Raw genomic sequence first — 15,106 nt, 5'->3', positions numbered from 1 at the left:
AACTAAAAACATATTCATGTTAAGATTAAAATTTGAAACTCGAAAAATACAAAAACTAAACTTGCAAGCTATACATAGTAAATGTAAGGGTGGCACGAAGGGGGTAGGCAAAGGCATTGAACCCCTTGGTTTGGTAAAATTTCTTATTGCAATTTTGTAATTTTGTGAACTTGTTAATTAATTAAATGGTAAAAATATATTTTAGCCCCTCAAAATTTTATAATTCAATCTTGATTCTTCTATAAAAAGTTTTTGGTGGTAAATGTACCATGAAAGCCCTTAACTAAGAATCAGATAGCATTTTGCCTCGTATACTCAATAAATGGACAAATTTATCCCTATGCAATAGATCAAAGAATAAACTAGCCATTCTGTTAAAATTTTTATTCATTTCTACGATTAAAAATTAGTTTCTGTATGTCAAAATAAAGTATATATGGTACACCACTAGCAATTATCTTGTTATTATATTAGCCGCATCCGTTTTTTAGTGGTAAAAATAAAGAAAATTTTAACATAAAAGACCACATTGCTTTTTAATCTAACAAGCAATGATTAATTTTCTCTTTTTTAAATAAACAAAAGTAAAAAATACAATCTAACTTCTAATACAATAGCTTCTATAATACTTTTGCCGATTCTAACTTCCCCGAGGAAAAAGATTAATAACATAAATTGAACTTTTAATCAATTTAAATGATCTAAAAGCCACGAGAGCTTGGTGTTGATTGTCATGCAAACCATACCAAGACTAACAATCAACCTTAAGCTTGTGCATGAGTATTATTCCTCCGTTGAACGATTCCTTTGACCTTTTGAGTTTGAATGGAAAATTTTATTTTAACATGCATATGGACACATATGGATAGATCCTCTATTAAAACGATTTATCCATTTCTTTTCCTCTTCTTTTCGTGATTTTAATGGAATTATTGAATACACCAATACAACTTTAAAAATAATATTATTAAAAAATAATTAATAAATTAAACATAAATCATAAAATACACATAAGAATTAAAAATTAAATTAAATCAACTTTTTGACATAATACAAGAATTTATTTCGCTTATGTATAGAGTCTGGATAATTATTATGTGAGAAGCAAATGGGCTTGCTTTGGTGGACTTTAAGATCCAGTGGGTTAAACCAATCCAAATGAGCCAGAAAAGAGACGACCCAATTCACTGGTTTAGTGGTTTACTAGGAGGCAGGGTTTTGCAGAGGCTTTTCACTGTTATCTGGGTTCCAAACTCCCAAATTCCAATCGAGAGAACAAAGAAATGGCAGCTACAATTGCATCGAGATCTTCTTTTCTTCGTCCAATTCTCCGAACAGCAACAACATCGACAATAGCAAGAACCAAAATCTCATTTTCAGGTCCAAGTTCTTCACTTCGATCCAATTTCAGTCTTCATCAGACCCGGATTTCTCCTCCCTCTCTTTCTCGGTACTTTTTTTTATTCCCTTTATGCTTCTTTGCTACTAGAATGATGGGTTTTTCTTTACGTGCTCGTTGTTTAATTTTGGTTTCTTTTGAGTTATCTCTTCAAGGTTCGTTCGACGAGAACTAAGCACTCTTCAACCGCTTCACAGTGCGGTTGCATCGGCTTGCCTTGTTTCCAAGCTTCCTTCCGATGCTAATAGTTGTGCTGAAGGTATTTCCAGTTTTTGTTTTTTCTTACAATTTTCGGTTTAGGCACTCTGTTTTTACGCATCGTGCTTGCTCAGAGAACATGATTTGATTAGATACTTTAATCCAAAAACTTCAAGCTTTGATATCTGGTTCAACCGCTGTTCATTCCTCATTCTATGGAGCTAGTACTGGCTGAAAATCCCACAATTTCAACTAGAGTTTAGCTCTAGGTAGCAGTTTTTGCTTACATGCTTATGTACCTTTGAGCCACTCAGCAGTTGCCAACAGTTATCCTCGTTGGGAACCCTGTTAAATTTTAACCAATGGGTCATATATTCATATATTCAAAGCTCAGCTTATTAGCACTTTAGAAGCAATGAGGGCAGTGCATTCAAGAATTTGTTCTTTGGATTAAGCTTTGTGAATAATTATTGTTTTAGTGGAAGATACTTAATCAGTTTATTCAGTACTTTCGGTGTAATTGGGGGACAATTCACTCCTAAAGTTGCTAATGCGGTGAGTGAAATGGAAATTTTCTGTCTGGTATCTGTTGTCATAGGTAGACAACCAGCATTTCTTAGAAGCATAAAGGTAAAATGTGAGATAATGTATGCTTTTATTGTCTGGTTAATAGATATTGTCATCATTTTCAAATCACTTGGCAGGTAATGAACTCATTCTTTGTTATGTGTATAAATATGCACGACTTTTATCTATGATATGTCTTTTTGCGGATGACAGGTCGATTTGCTAACTATATCAGTCCCATCTAGTAGCAAGCGGTTGTAGAGGTTGAGTTTACTTCTTTCATAGTAGCAGTGCTGCTTACTTCATTCTATAATTCAGAACTCAGCTTTTCAGGGAATCAATTGGCTGAATGTGTTTTATTGACCTACATTTAATTAGTTGGTGGGTGTAAGTGACTCTTGTAATCTTCTCAGGTTTTAATGATTTTAATTTACATTCAATGGATGGTTTCTTTTCTTAAAGTGCTAGTGTACTACTAATCATCTGAATACAAAATAAATCCATCATGGCATCCAATTTTGACCTTCTTGTTATGTTTATGTTGATGAGTAGTGGATAGTGCTTCAAATTGATCTATAAAAATGAAATAAATGTTGGTGTTGCCGACATTATTGTGCTCATATTTTAAGAATTTTTATTTTTATTGGCTTAAAGTTGGCAAATGCTGTAATATAGATGTTTGTCTTTGTGAAATGAGGAAGGTATACTTGATTTTAAAGCTTAGTCATTTGTTTGGAAGTTTGAGTTGACCATGGAACAATAAAAGGTCATGAGGCACTCAAAAACTTGTATTTTGCATTTGGGAAATTTTAATCCTATGTGGGGGGTTTAAAAAAATTCTGAGATATTCCAATACTTAGTCTTTTTATTTTGTAAGTTGCACAACCTTGGACCTAAAAGGAATTCTCCTTGGTTATAAATCATGGCTGCATCTAAACAGTGTAATAGAGCAAATACTAAGTTGTCTTCTAGTTGATTGAATCTAAATAGAATTGTTTCTGGAATCACCTTTTCATCCGGTTGTTTTTTTTTTTTCTTTTTCAAAATCTTATAGTAAATTATTTACCTTTGGTGTAGTGATATTGAATCCAAATTACATTTGAATTCTTCTCTTCAGCCCAATATTGTTGATCTATTTATCATTTTATTGCTGCTACATACATGCTCAGTATTACCTTATACACGATTCTTGTGATTGTGGTCTGGTAATTTGACTACATCGTGAAAAATTCCTTGCAAATTTCTTGGCATCCCAATTTTCATTGCCTAGGCATTTAAGGTTTGTCCTTGAGGGAATATGATGTAGCTAAAAATTGAAATTTTCATTAATATGATTAGCATTACAAAGAAAAGAGGTCAGGATACCCATTTGGTCGTTCATACTGTTTCTCTTAATACGTTTCAATGTTGCTAATTAGGAATGCTGTACATGGAGTTTCTATCAAATAAGTATTGGTGATTGTTAGGTAAGTTTTGTTAGCTGTGCTTGTTTTTGTGCTTCCAGTATTAGTTATGTCAGATTGCATTGTAAGATGATAGATGATAAATCTGGATGTAGTATTTTCTCTTTTTTTTTTTTTTTTTTTTTTGGGGGGCGGTGGTTGATAGATGTAATTCAGCTGCTTTTCCTTGGTGGTAGGGCAAAAGAGAAGGCTTTCAGACATTCAAAATCCATTTTCTGCTTAAAACTTGATAACTTTAAAAGATGATTATTGACTAACAATTTGTTAGAATCACTAAGTAGCATTGAGCTTGAGATATTAAAAACTTTTTAGAAACCCTATCATGGAGGATAGGTAAAACCGTGAAAAACAATTAGAGGAAAGTAATGTATGTTATTCATTGTGAGAGTTCACTTCAGGATATGATGCCTTTTGTAGCACATGGGATTCAGTTCCCTGATTTATCTGCTAGTTGCTGTGGCTGATTATTTTCTAAAATGAAGAACAGGGTCTAACCTCGTGTCATTTTATGTCAATCAATGTGGTTGAATTTGAGAAATGAGACAAAAAAAAAAAAAAAAAAGCCTTGGGTGGTTTTTGAGAATCAGTTATAACCCTTTAACGGTTCACCGCCTTAATAAGCCAGTGTTTAGGGAAATATACATTATCGTAGATGTTTAAACAAAAAAAATGAATAGGATATAGAGAAGCCAGTTGAGACGATCTTTCTTGCTGGTTCACCTTAAGTGCTAGACAGGCATCCAAAAGCAATGGCATACCTGGTACTAGACTGGACAATTCATGTCGTGTTTGTGTTTATTTCCTTGCATCGTTATCTAGTAGGTTGGTAGAGCTTGGGGGTGGAGGAAAGAAATAGAAAGGGTTTTGCCCATTACAAGGATAGTTGCAAAAGTAAAGGACTTTAACCACTTGTCAGTATTGAATTATATACTTGTGCTACCTAACTGCATAAGTTGATACTTATTGCGACGAGCAGAACTCAATAAGGGAAAAAATACAAACAAAGTTACCTTAAGGGTTAAGTGGATGATGAATCATCTCGCATTTAAAGGTCCTTTTCATCCCTTGCATTTGTGTGTTTTGGCAAAGCCGTGCACACATTTCACTCTCAGGCCTACATTGAATGAAAAGCTTCTTTGTCTCGCTATCATACTTGTTTCCATCGCCTCATTTATGATCCATAGCCATTAAAAATGGGATTCTGTTGTTGAATCTTTCTATGTAGTCTCACTTCCTCCCGCACTCTCTTTCAAAATAATTTCATTATGTGCAAAGTTCTTATCCAGTTGTCTATACCATTGATCACTGTAAATTTACAATGATGTTGCAACATTCATTATGCATAATAAATTAACTGAATGACTCGTATTTATCTGATGATTTACCTAATGGGAAGTCGAAATCTAGCAAATATAAAATCATTTTAAAGGAAAAGGGACAACCATGATGAGATATGGAGGGGAGATTTGAAGGATTTCGATGGATATGACAGTAAGTATAATTTCGCTTTATATACAAGCATGTAATAACGACTTTTTGCAATCTTCATATGTAAAACTTATTTTAACATTTTTGTGGGCTTAAAATGTACAACAATATCTTCGACAACACTTCCCCACCATTTAACTAAGGATGATTACGAATTGAGATCCCGCTTAACACGCTCAGCATTATCATTTATATATGGCAGAAATTGTACATAAAACATGAAACTGATACCTAATTATTAAAGTTACTTTTGATCAATAACTAGCTATATATATAATGTCTGTATTGCATCTTATTTTTTGGAATAAATTTCTTCACTTAAAATGTACTATAATTTATGTTATTTAGATTTGTAAGTGTGAGTTGGATATGAATTTATGTACTCAATACATGTATATATATTTAATTTTTATTTATTTATAAGATCATGCTTTTATATTCATGTCCGAATGTCTATTAAATATAGGTGTCGGAAGAATTTTTTTAAATAAATGAAGAATTATATTTTAAATATATATATATAGGTGAGATGAAAGAAGATTTGCAACATTGAGTGCATACATATGAAAATCTAGGGATGCATAAGAATGTGGATTTTGGTACAAGAACATGTAGGAAACGTGAGCAAGTAGATAAATCTTTTCACGAAGTGAGCAAGAAATGGGCATATAATATTAACAGTATAGTCATTGCTCAGTACTTTATTTTATTTTATTTCCATCGACAAGAAAATATATACTGCCAAGAAGCTACCATATAGTATATATTTAACACATGAGGTGGAATTTTAAACCAGGTGTGTTTTGTAATTTCCTCCAAGTTTTCTAACCATGCATGCAATCAGTAAATTTTAGAATCTAGGTAGCTCCTCTATTAATATTCATGTGCTGGAGCTGTCTCAAACTAACATTCTAACAATAGTCAACTCTGGACATTCGAAACAAAGGGCAGCGATTCTGTAAACATTGCTTACAACAACTACCAATTTGTGATTAAATGGCCCGGTTTAAGTTATCATATATTTCAGTTTTGGTTGGTTCAATATTCTGTCGGATTATAGGTTGAAATTAATAAGAGATTACGTAAAAATTCATCAAGGAAAATATGGGAATATTAACACTCTTTTTTAAAGAGAAAAAACTGTAAGCAGTAATCTCAATTAACCCTAGATGTTAATGATTGTGAAAAATGAATACTAATTGGACTGATCATTTGTTCCATTTTCACTTATTAATGTGGATTCCATTGTTCTTTTTTTTCTTTTTCTGCTTTGGTGCTTTTACGTTTTGTTAAATTTGTGAATTAGGTACTCAGTGCTTTGCTTTTTACGTGAAAATTACAGCTTTAGCTTAACAATTGCTTCATGTAGCAAATAATAAATAAATATATATATATATATATATATAAAAGGTTTGGATTTATACTGTTCTAGAAGCCAAACGAAGATTAAAGTTATGCCTTGAACTGTATCGATATCTCAAAACTGGAAGATTAAACCAAAAAAAGAAAAATGAAAACATAATAAATTAAGTGCCCAATTTATGAGCATGGATTATTGTAAGTGACTGATGATATAACGGACCAATGAAACAAACGATCATAAAATGTTATGAGGCTCAGAAACTATAGTAATTAATAGGGAAGTAAATATTAAATTGGAATTAATTTTTTTTGAAAAAATGAAATCATGATTTAATTAGATAAACCGAATTCCTGTATGACTTTTAACCAATGGTATGAATTTTTCTATTTCACTTTTTTGTAGTGTTCTTAAAAGAGTTTTTTCTTTTACTAAGATTTTAGGTAGAAAATATATAATGCCAGCTAGGGTGGCAGCTTTAGTTTAAGAAAATTGTATGTTTATGACTATTATTTTCATATAATTTTTCTCCAAACTCTACCTCTTAAGCAAACGATAAAATAATTCTCTTAAAAAGAGTTGAAAAATATCTAATTATAAAAGATATAAATATTAATATAAAAATGATAGTTGCAAATAATAAATTAATAAGCTATCAAGTTAAGAGTTAATAAGAAACTAAAAATCTTTAGTTGATCAGACCACGAAACTAAATAAAATGGGGAAAATATATTCAATAATTAAGAGGGAAATTAGAAGAAAAAGTTTTAGTTGCTTTTAATCATGGATGTGTTACAAGCAGCAGTAGTTGGTGGTGTAGTAGAGGCTATAAATTCATTTTGTGGGGGTCAAATATTCACTATCATAATTATCCCACATCCCACTTATTTACTCATCAACTAAAAATCTGCCTTCAAAATTCATCTTTTATATATATATATATATACATATATATATAACTTAGATACACCATGTTATTTATCTCGTTCAACTTCAATCAAGTTTGAACTCAATTTAGATTTTTATTTAATTAATAAAAGTACTTTTTTTTAAATGTATATCGTGTTTCTCCTGTTACATAAATGGGATTGCAGTTTATATATTTATATATATTAACAAAAAGCATAGTTAAGGAATTAAAAGCATCCATGATCACGTCACAAAATTAAGTGCTGGTATTCAGATCAGGTAAAACTCGATTCAACTCATGTCATGTTCTTATTTTTTTAAAGGGTTATAATTGTATTTAAAATATTATATTTACATAATTTTTAATAATTGTTTTTATAGAAAATTTTATATTTAAATTATTATTTCATATCGGATTGTGTTGTAATTATTTTTCTTTACTTGCATTCGTGCCATACAGTAGATTCATATTTAATACAGATTTGTCAGATAACCTGAATTCCCTGCTGTTGCATGTCTTCTGTTATTTTGTATTTCCATTGACATAAACTTCTTCTTTAGAATTATCGAAAGCAGGGGGAGATAGTTCAAAAAAGTACCAACCTTGTCCAGTTTTCTAACATTTTCATATTTGCTTAGGACAAGCCAAAAGAGAAAGACCCATCTCTCCAAACCTTGAGATCTTGCTCTCTCGCATGAATCCCCAAGAAGAAAGAAGCTTTTGATTTGATATATCAATCTTTAATACTGTATTATTAACCGGCAGCATGAGAAACATCATATCTTGTTTCAATGAAACCGCAGTACATGTTTCTCATCCTTCATGTTCTAGCTATTCAACCAATGCTTGTATCACTCCAAGCCTTGTCCCTTCAGTCCAGAACGCAGTCGCCGCCACTTACAAAGTCATTCTATCAGCCCAGAATAAGCAGTACTTGATCAAAGTCAGTTGGTGCAAGAATCAAACGGGTCAAGGCCTAAGCATCAACTTCAACCACGACCCTTGGCCCTGTTTCAAGCTCAACACCAATTTGAGGATTTTCAGGAAAATGAAAGGCAGCAAAACGATCGAATCCGACCAGTCAAATATAGAAATCTTTTGGGATCTTTCAGCCGCTAAGTATAATGCAGGACCTGAACCGGTTAATGGGTTCTATGTCATAGTCACGGTTGATTCAGAGATAGGCCTCATTTTAGGTGATACGGCCGAAGAAGAAATCAACAAGAGGTTCACAAGCACAATCCCAGTAGCAAAATCCTCCCTCGTTTCTCGACTAGAACATTGTTCGGGCAATACCCTTTATTTCACCAAGGCTCAGTTTTGTGATACAGGCATTTCACATGATATTTTGATAAGATGTAGCGGAGAACACGGAGACCTAAAGCATCCGGTCCTGTCGGTTTGTATCGATAACAAGACGGTGATTCGGGTCAAGAGACTGCAATGGAATTTTAGAGGAAACCAGACGATATTTGTTGATGGATTGCTGGTTGATCTGATGTGGGATGTGCATGACTGGTTCTTCAATCCTGCCGCCGGTTCAGCCGTTTTCATGTTTAGGACAAGAAGTGGATTGGATAGCCGGCTTTGGTTGGAGGAGAAGTGGGTGCACAAAGATGAAGATAAAGTTGAATTCTCGTTGTTGATTTATGCCTGTAAGAACACATAAAAAAAAAAAAAACCGACTTTTTCTTTATGTTTGTTTATTTGCTTTAATATTTCAATTTTTTTTAAAGGATTTAGCTGTACCAATGATCGAACATCAAAAATAAAAAATCTAGAAAACATAATAAATTTCATTCGTTTTCTTCTTTCTTATCTCCTTCCTCAAGATTCAGGACAGTGAAAAAATTGGTCCAATTAATTATAGGATTGTGGCACTGATGCCAGAAAAAAAAAAATGAATGTAAGACATTATTGTGAGGTTCAAATAACTGAAAAGGTAGTAAACTAAAGGACAGCGCAAACAAGCTCTTTATTTTTATTTTTATTTTCTGGATTTTAAGGATACCCGTGAAGATTTGCATTTGGATATATCAAGGAAGATTGCTTTGGCCCTAAAAGGACAAAATAAAGTTGGGAATCTCCTGCTAATGATCACTAACAATTTGACCATATACAAGTATTTTTCCATTTCCATTAAGGAAATTATATAAATCTCATGGTTTATTAGCCACATCACTCTCAAGGTAATGACCATCGTTTGTTTTTTTGTTGGGTAATTTTCTGAAGTTGGGTTAATACCATATGGATTGCGGACATATATTGTAAGTCATATTTGATTAGCGAGCAATTATGAAAATATAATCGTGAATATGCGCATGCTTTGTTCCATCCATATAAACATCCTAACAAGTGCTTTGAGCAAAGCTTGGATTTAGCATCTTTGATACCGTCTTGTCATCAAAAGATAGTAGTCCGCTATTTCGTAGGACCCCTACCCCTCTTTAGCAATAACCATGGTCCCCTACATCCTTTGGAATAAATACTTGGTCCACAAGCAAGAAGCAAAACTTTTTGCCAAGGACACTTTACGGTTCAGTTCAACTAGAAATGGCACTAATATTTTAGGCATCATCAGGCGAAGCTAAGGAAGTACTAAATGGCATCCAATGGGTAAAGAGTAACGTTGGCACTACCCTTGTGTATGTATGTTACGTGTTAACTCAGAATTAGACGGATAGAGTAGAAGTCTGTTGTATGAGCAGTTATTGTAACCATTAGGCAATGCTTAAAATGAGGTGGCCACCACATCCATGATCAATGCTCCAAAATAAAGACAAAACTTGATTTATGGTACTTAAAAGAGAATGTTGAGAGGAAAGTGGGAGTCTTTAATTAACAGCCAACCACAAAACTGCAGAGGATGAACACATATGTCCAATGTCAATTATTGGGGTTGTGCTGGCTCACATTCTTTTGTCATTTGTTATGAATATATGGATTAAAAGGTTGTTTTCAAACTCAAACTGGCACTAAAATTGGGAATATTACTATTATTATTTTCTTTTGAAGTAAAAGAAATTCGAATATAAACCTATTAAAGATAGCATAAATGGACCGAGTTATGGTTTGTATTCAAATATTGGTATTGCTTTAGTTGTGGAGAGTAGATTAAAGTCAATTCTACCGTCTCTGAATGTTCTTATGATTCAAGTCAGTCATGTTGAATTTCTAGATGGCAATGAACTTCAACTTCTGAACCAATCCCTGGAGCAGCCTTGATTTTCCTAAACATTAAAGACATTGCTGATTTTGAAGACGACAATGAATAGTCATAATAGCATGCTTTTTGTTTAAATTTTACAGACCCTTTGGTTTTCCTCCGCAAATTCTTTTGTTTAACGCTTCAAACATCATTTTACCCTTGTTCTTTTGTGTATGATATAATCATATTTAAATGATTTTATATTTGTATAATTTTTATACGTTAATAATTCATATTCATAAATTAATATTATTTTTATGTACCTATGAAACTATTATTCCTTAAATTACATCTTAAGTTTAACACTGTGTATTGTATGCTTCTATTTTTGTATAAAAATTATTTTGTAAATGTAAGAATTAGTAATTTTATTTTTTATATAAAATTACTTTAAGTATAACTTTTCTCGACCTTCAAATAAAAAAATACATTCAAATATATTTGAATCCGTATCATTTAGTTGTTAAAAATGAAGTTCAAAGAATTTTATTTCATTTTAATTTACTCTTTAAGTTTATAAAATTAACATCGAGCAATAATATATTATATCATTTTTTTAATACCGTCAAAGCTAATGAGAAATTTTAAGTTTAGAATTGAGATTCGGGTTTAGAATTTAAGGTTTTGGATTCAAGGTAAAAAATTATTAAAATTATATGTCAATAAAATAAAATAAAAACTTGTTCAATTATTATTAAAAATTTAAAAAATGACGAAGAAAAGTTGCATAACATAAATTTTTCTCTTGAGATTGCAAAATCAATAAGCATGGAATTTGGTAAAAGATAAAATAACCATCATCATCATCATTGGTTTTATAGTTAATTATAGAAGTTGTAAAATAATATCCATTTGGAAATGATTGTGATTTAAAAGTAAAGAATAAAAAACCAAATTGTTGGTGCATTGGGATCAATCTTTTCAACTTCTACACATCTTTTTCTCCCTTCTTCAATTTAGTCGGCAATTTGGCAATCAAACTCTAAAACCCACCAAAAATGCTTTAATTCTTCAACTCTTTTCCTTTCACATCAATTTGTTACATCTCCAACACTTGGCCCAACAAGACCTTCCTTAGTGGGGAGTTCACCACCTCTTACAAAATTTGCATCTATGTTTGACAAATTACTAAATGTTATATAAACTATATACATTCATTTCATATAGACAAACAACACATAATTGAATTAAATCCAAAATAAAATTAAGTCAAATCGGTAAATGATAAAAGTCTAGTCATGGAACTTTCAAAAGTTTTAAGACTCCCATTTTATCATTAAATTAAAACTTTACAAAAGCATAAATTAGCACAATAATAATATCATTAAATTCAGAAGAGATTAATTAAAATTTTAAAAATTTTAGAGTTCTAATTAAAGTTTTAAAAAATTCAGAAGATTAATTAGGCTTTTGAAATTTTTATAAGTTTAATTAAAATTTAAAGTTTTGAAAGCATAATTAACTTTTAAAATAAAGAGCTTAATTATAATTTTTCAAATTTCTGGTATGAAGTCCCACGAGCTCCTATTACATTTTGCCACCGCAATGAAGGCGCTTCAAAATTATAGTCACGCAAAGAATGGAAGAAAATTTTGAACTTTCGAAAGCCTATTTAGAAATTTATTATAAACTTACAACAATTTATGGAAAAAGATTTGGGCATTAATCAGTTAAGATTCATGCCTGAAAAGCAAAAGGATACTTTGTGCCCCTTTTTTGGGCTTGTGCTTGGGCTTGATCCGATTCAAAATGTAAGCCTAAAAAATTGTCTAAATTTGGCTCAAAATAAATTTACTAAGCCCAAGTTTGACCCGACCTGGCCCAAATTAATTTTTTTAATTTATTTTATTAAATAAAAAAATTTAAAATGTAATAAATTAAATACATTTAAAAACATAAAAACAAATATTGAAATAAGAAACAAATAAAAAAATATACTAAAACAATTCTTAAAACAAGACACAAATTGAAAATATAATAAAAAGTGGTTATATTAAAATTGAAACAAGTTAGAACTAAAATAATAACAAAATTAATAATAAAACAAAAGTTTCACAATATCCAAATAATATTAAAAACGACAACAGACAACATAATAAATAGCTGTGAAAGAACAATAAAACACCACAAAAAATAGCATCAAAACAGCACCAAAACAACATCAAAAACAGCACCAAACAACATCACCAACAACACCAAAAACCTGCAAAATATAATCAATCAACCAAAATATCTATACATTAACAAATCAATATATTTAATTTTATAACAAACTATAAATTATAAGCTAAATTAAATTGTCAACAATTAAAAATGATTAAAAATAAAATATCTAGTATATAATTCGGGCTGGGCTGGGCTAAAAAAATTTTACCCGAGACCCAGCCCATTTTCTAAACAGGCCTCATTTTTTGTCCAAGCCCATTTTTCGGGCCTATATTTTTACTCAAACCCTCCTATTTTTTAGGCGGGCGTTCGAGCCGGGTTGAGTGACCCGACCCATGATCAGCTCTATCAGTAACCCATTTTTATTGATTTTCATGGATTTTTTTCACTACTAATGTTTAATTAATTTTTGGAGATCTAAAAAAGAAAATTATTTTATCTAGCCGCTTTCTTCTTCTAATTAATGAATTTCACTTCCAAAAAAAATTAATTGTTTCGAGATAATTAATGAATTCCCTTAAGTTTAGATTCGATTTTATTTTGTTTTTAGTTATCGATGAAGTCGTTTAATCATTGTATTATTTATACTACTTGTTAAGATTTTTATTGAGTTGGTGTCACCCATCAATCAAATCTTAACTCGATTAGGGAAATTACAAAATATTTATTTGTAATTAAAATAAGTTATATTATTCTACATACTTTAGTCTTTCTATTTAAAAAATTAATAAAATATGCATTAGTGATATTCAAATCGCATCAATTATATAGTAGTAAAACCTTTAACTTACTATTAAAGTTTTATTTTGAAGTTTTTTACATTTTAATTTTATTGTGCATACTTTATCACTTCCATCAATTGTATATATTTGATAATATATTTGATTGAGGTGATGTCACGATTAACTTCGATATTGACTTAAGATTGATAAAAACACAATGATAAACAATTTAATCTATTTTTAAAATTTTAATATCGTACATATTTCATATATTATTAATTAGATTCATACTATATATTTCATTATTTATTATATGTACTAAAATAATAGTATTTAAATTGAATCCATGTGATGGCTTGATGGTTAACGGTATTTACTGCTCTTAAGTGTGGCCTAGGTTCAAGTTGTACTTGTTGCATTTGTTATTTAGACATTGTCCGGTTATTATAATTAAAAAAAAAATATATTAAATTAAAATTATTTGAAACAATCAATGTATGTATTGCACGAAAAACAACATAATATATATTATATACGAGGTATGTGTGCATTTTCTCGGCAGGTTTTTAGGACGCCAAACCTGTCTGGAGGCCACTACCCAAAACCCATTGCCTAGGCCCAAGTAAAAAAAAGCCCCAAACCGTTGCAATTTTCACTAGCAACGTATTAATGGACTCCAGATCTGATTTTCAAATAAAAGAAATTGGTTAACAGAATTTTAAAATTTGAAATTTTAGATTTTTCAATATTTTTTTAAAAAATAATTTAATAAATTTGAATTTAAGTCCTCACTTTGCATAAAAGAAAGAAAAAAGAAGAAGAAAATCCTTATAAAAAGACGCACTTCAAATAGTAAATTAGTTTATTCATATTATTTATTTATTCCATGATATAAATAAAAATAAACGTAGGCAAATAAATAGTAAAGACAATGATAAGGAATAAAGTTGTTCATTTCTAGGGTGGTGTGGTTCGGCATCTGTTGGATGCTTGGCAGCCTCTATCAGAAGAAGGATTGGGAGGTGGTAGGCAATGTCCTCGACTGCAGGCAACTGCATGTTTTTCCTCTTCAAATGTTGGTGTTGGTGTTGGTGTTGATGTTGCATTTCCAATCAAGAATGAGCTCACCACCATTGCACAAATGCATAATGCCACGATTTTCTTTCCATAGACATCGCCATATTTATGCATGCAATTTCAAAGATAGACTACCAAATCACAGTTTCGTACATATAATAGTAATATTATCATGACTTATCCCCTGCTTGATGCTTATCTCATATGTATTAGAAATAAATATAAAGTAAGGTTGGAAATTTGGCTTACCTCTCCACGTATTTAATTTGTGAAGATGGAGACCTCAACACCTCCTTCAATTAATTACAAAATAACTTTTCCTTTAATTCTCTACTTTTGTTTTTTTCCCTCAACAAGGAGAATATATATTCATTAAAACAACAGAAGAAGAAACAAAACAAAGTAACTTCCATGATCTACCCAAACCAATAAAAAAATAGCAAGATAAAATCTGCCCACAACACCACAACAGACGAACAAAATCAACAATAAAACAGACCCCTTCAGCAACCAATAAAAAAAACAATAAAAATCATTTCATTAGCTAG

General features: G+C 30.9%; 2 protein-coding genes and 1 long non-coding RNA gene across 3 annotated transcripts; 2 read left to right on the top strand and 1 right to left on the bottom strand.

Moving 5' to 3' along the window:
* The first annotated feature begins 1,186 nt into the window (after positions 1 to 1,186).
* Positions 1,187 to 2,604, top strand: LOC108450798 (uncharacterized). The gene is made up of 3 exons (XM_017748571.2): positions 1,187 to 1,450; positions 1,555 to 1,658; positions 2,378 to 2,604. The coding sequence occupies exons 1-3, from the start codon at positions 1,284 to 1,286 to the stop codon at positions 2,407 to 2,409; spliced, it is 303 nt and encodes a 100-aa protein (XP_017604060.1). The 5' UTR covers positions 1,187 to 1,283; the 3' UTR covers positions 2,410 to 2,604.
* A 5,209-nt stretch (positions 2,605 to 7,813) lies between these two features.
* LOC108452558 (uncharacterized) lies at positions 7,814 to 9,054 on the top strand. The gene has a single exon (XM_017750355.2). The coding sequence runs from the start codon at positions 8,152 to 8,154 to the stop codon at positions 9,052 to 9,054; it is 903 nt and encodes a 300-aa protein (XP_017605844.1). The 5' UTR covers positions 7,814 to 8,151.
* A 5,277-nt stretch (positions 9,055 to 14,331) lies between these two features.
* LOC128293055 (uncharacterized) lies at positions 14,332 to 15,019 on the bottom strand. Its single transcript, XR_008283080.1, has 2 exons — positions 14,808 to 15,019; positions 14,332 to 14,689 (listed from the first exon to the last, which is right to left on the bottom strand). It is a non-coding gene; the product is annotated as an uncharacterized LOC128293055 (long non-coding RNA).
* Positions 15,020 to 15,106: the final 87 nt, after the last annotated feature.

This window comes from Gossypium arboreum, chromosome 5 (assembly GCF_025698485.1).
Source record: "Gossypium arboreum isolate Shixiya-1 chromosome 5, ASM2569848v2, whole genome shotgun sequence".
NCBI lineage: Eukaryota > Viridiplantae > Streptophyta > Magnoliopsida > Malvales > Malvaceae > Gossypium > Gossypium arboreum.
The sequence above is the reverse complement of the archived record's forward strand: the minus strand, read 5'-3'. Positions and strand labels throughout refer to the sequence as shown.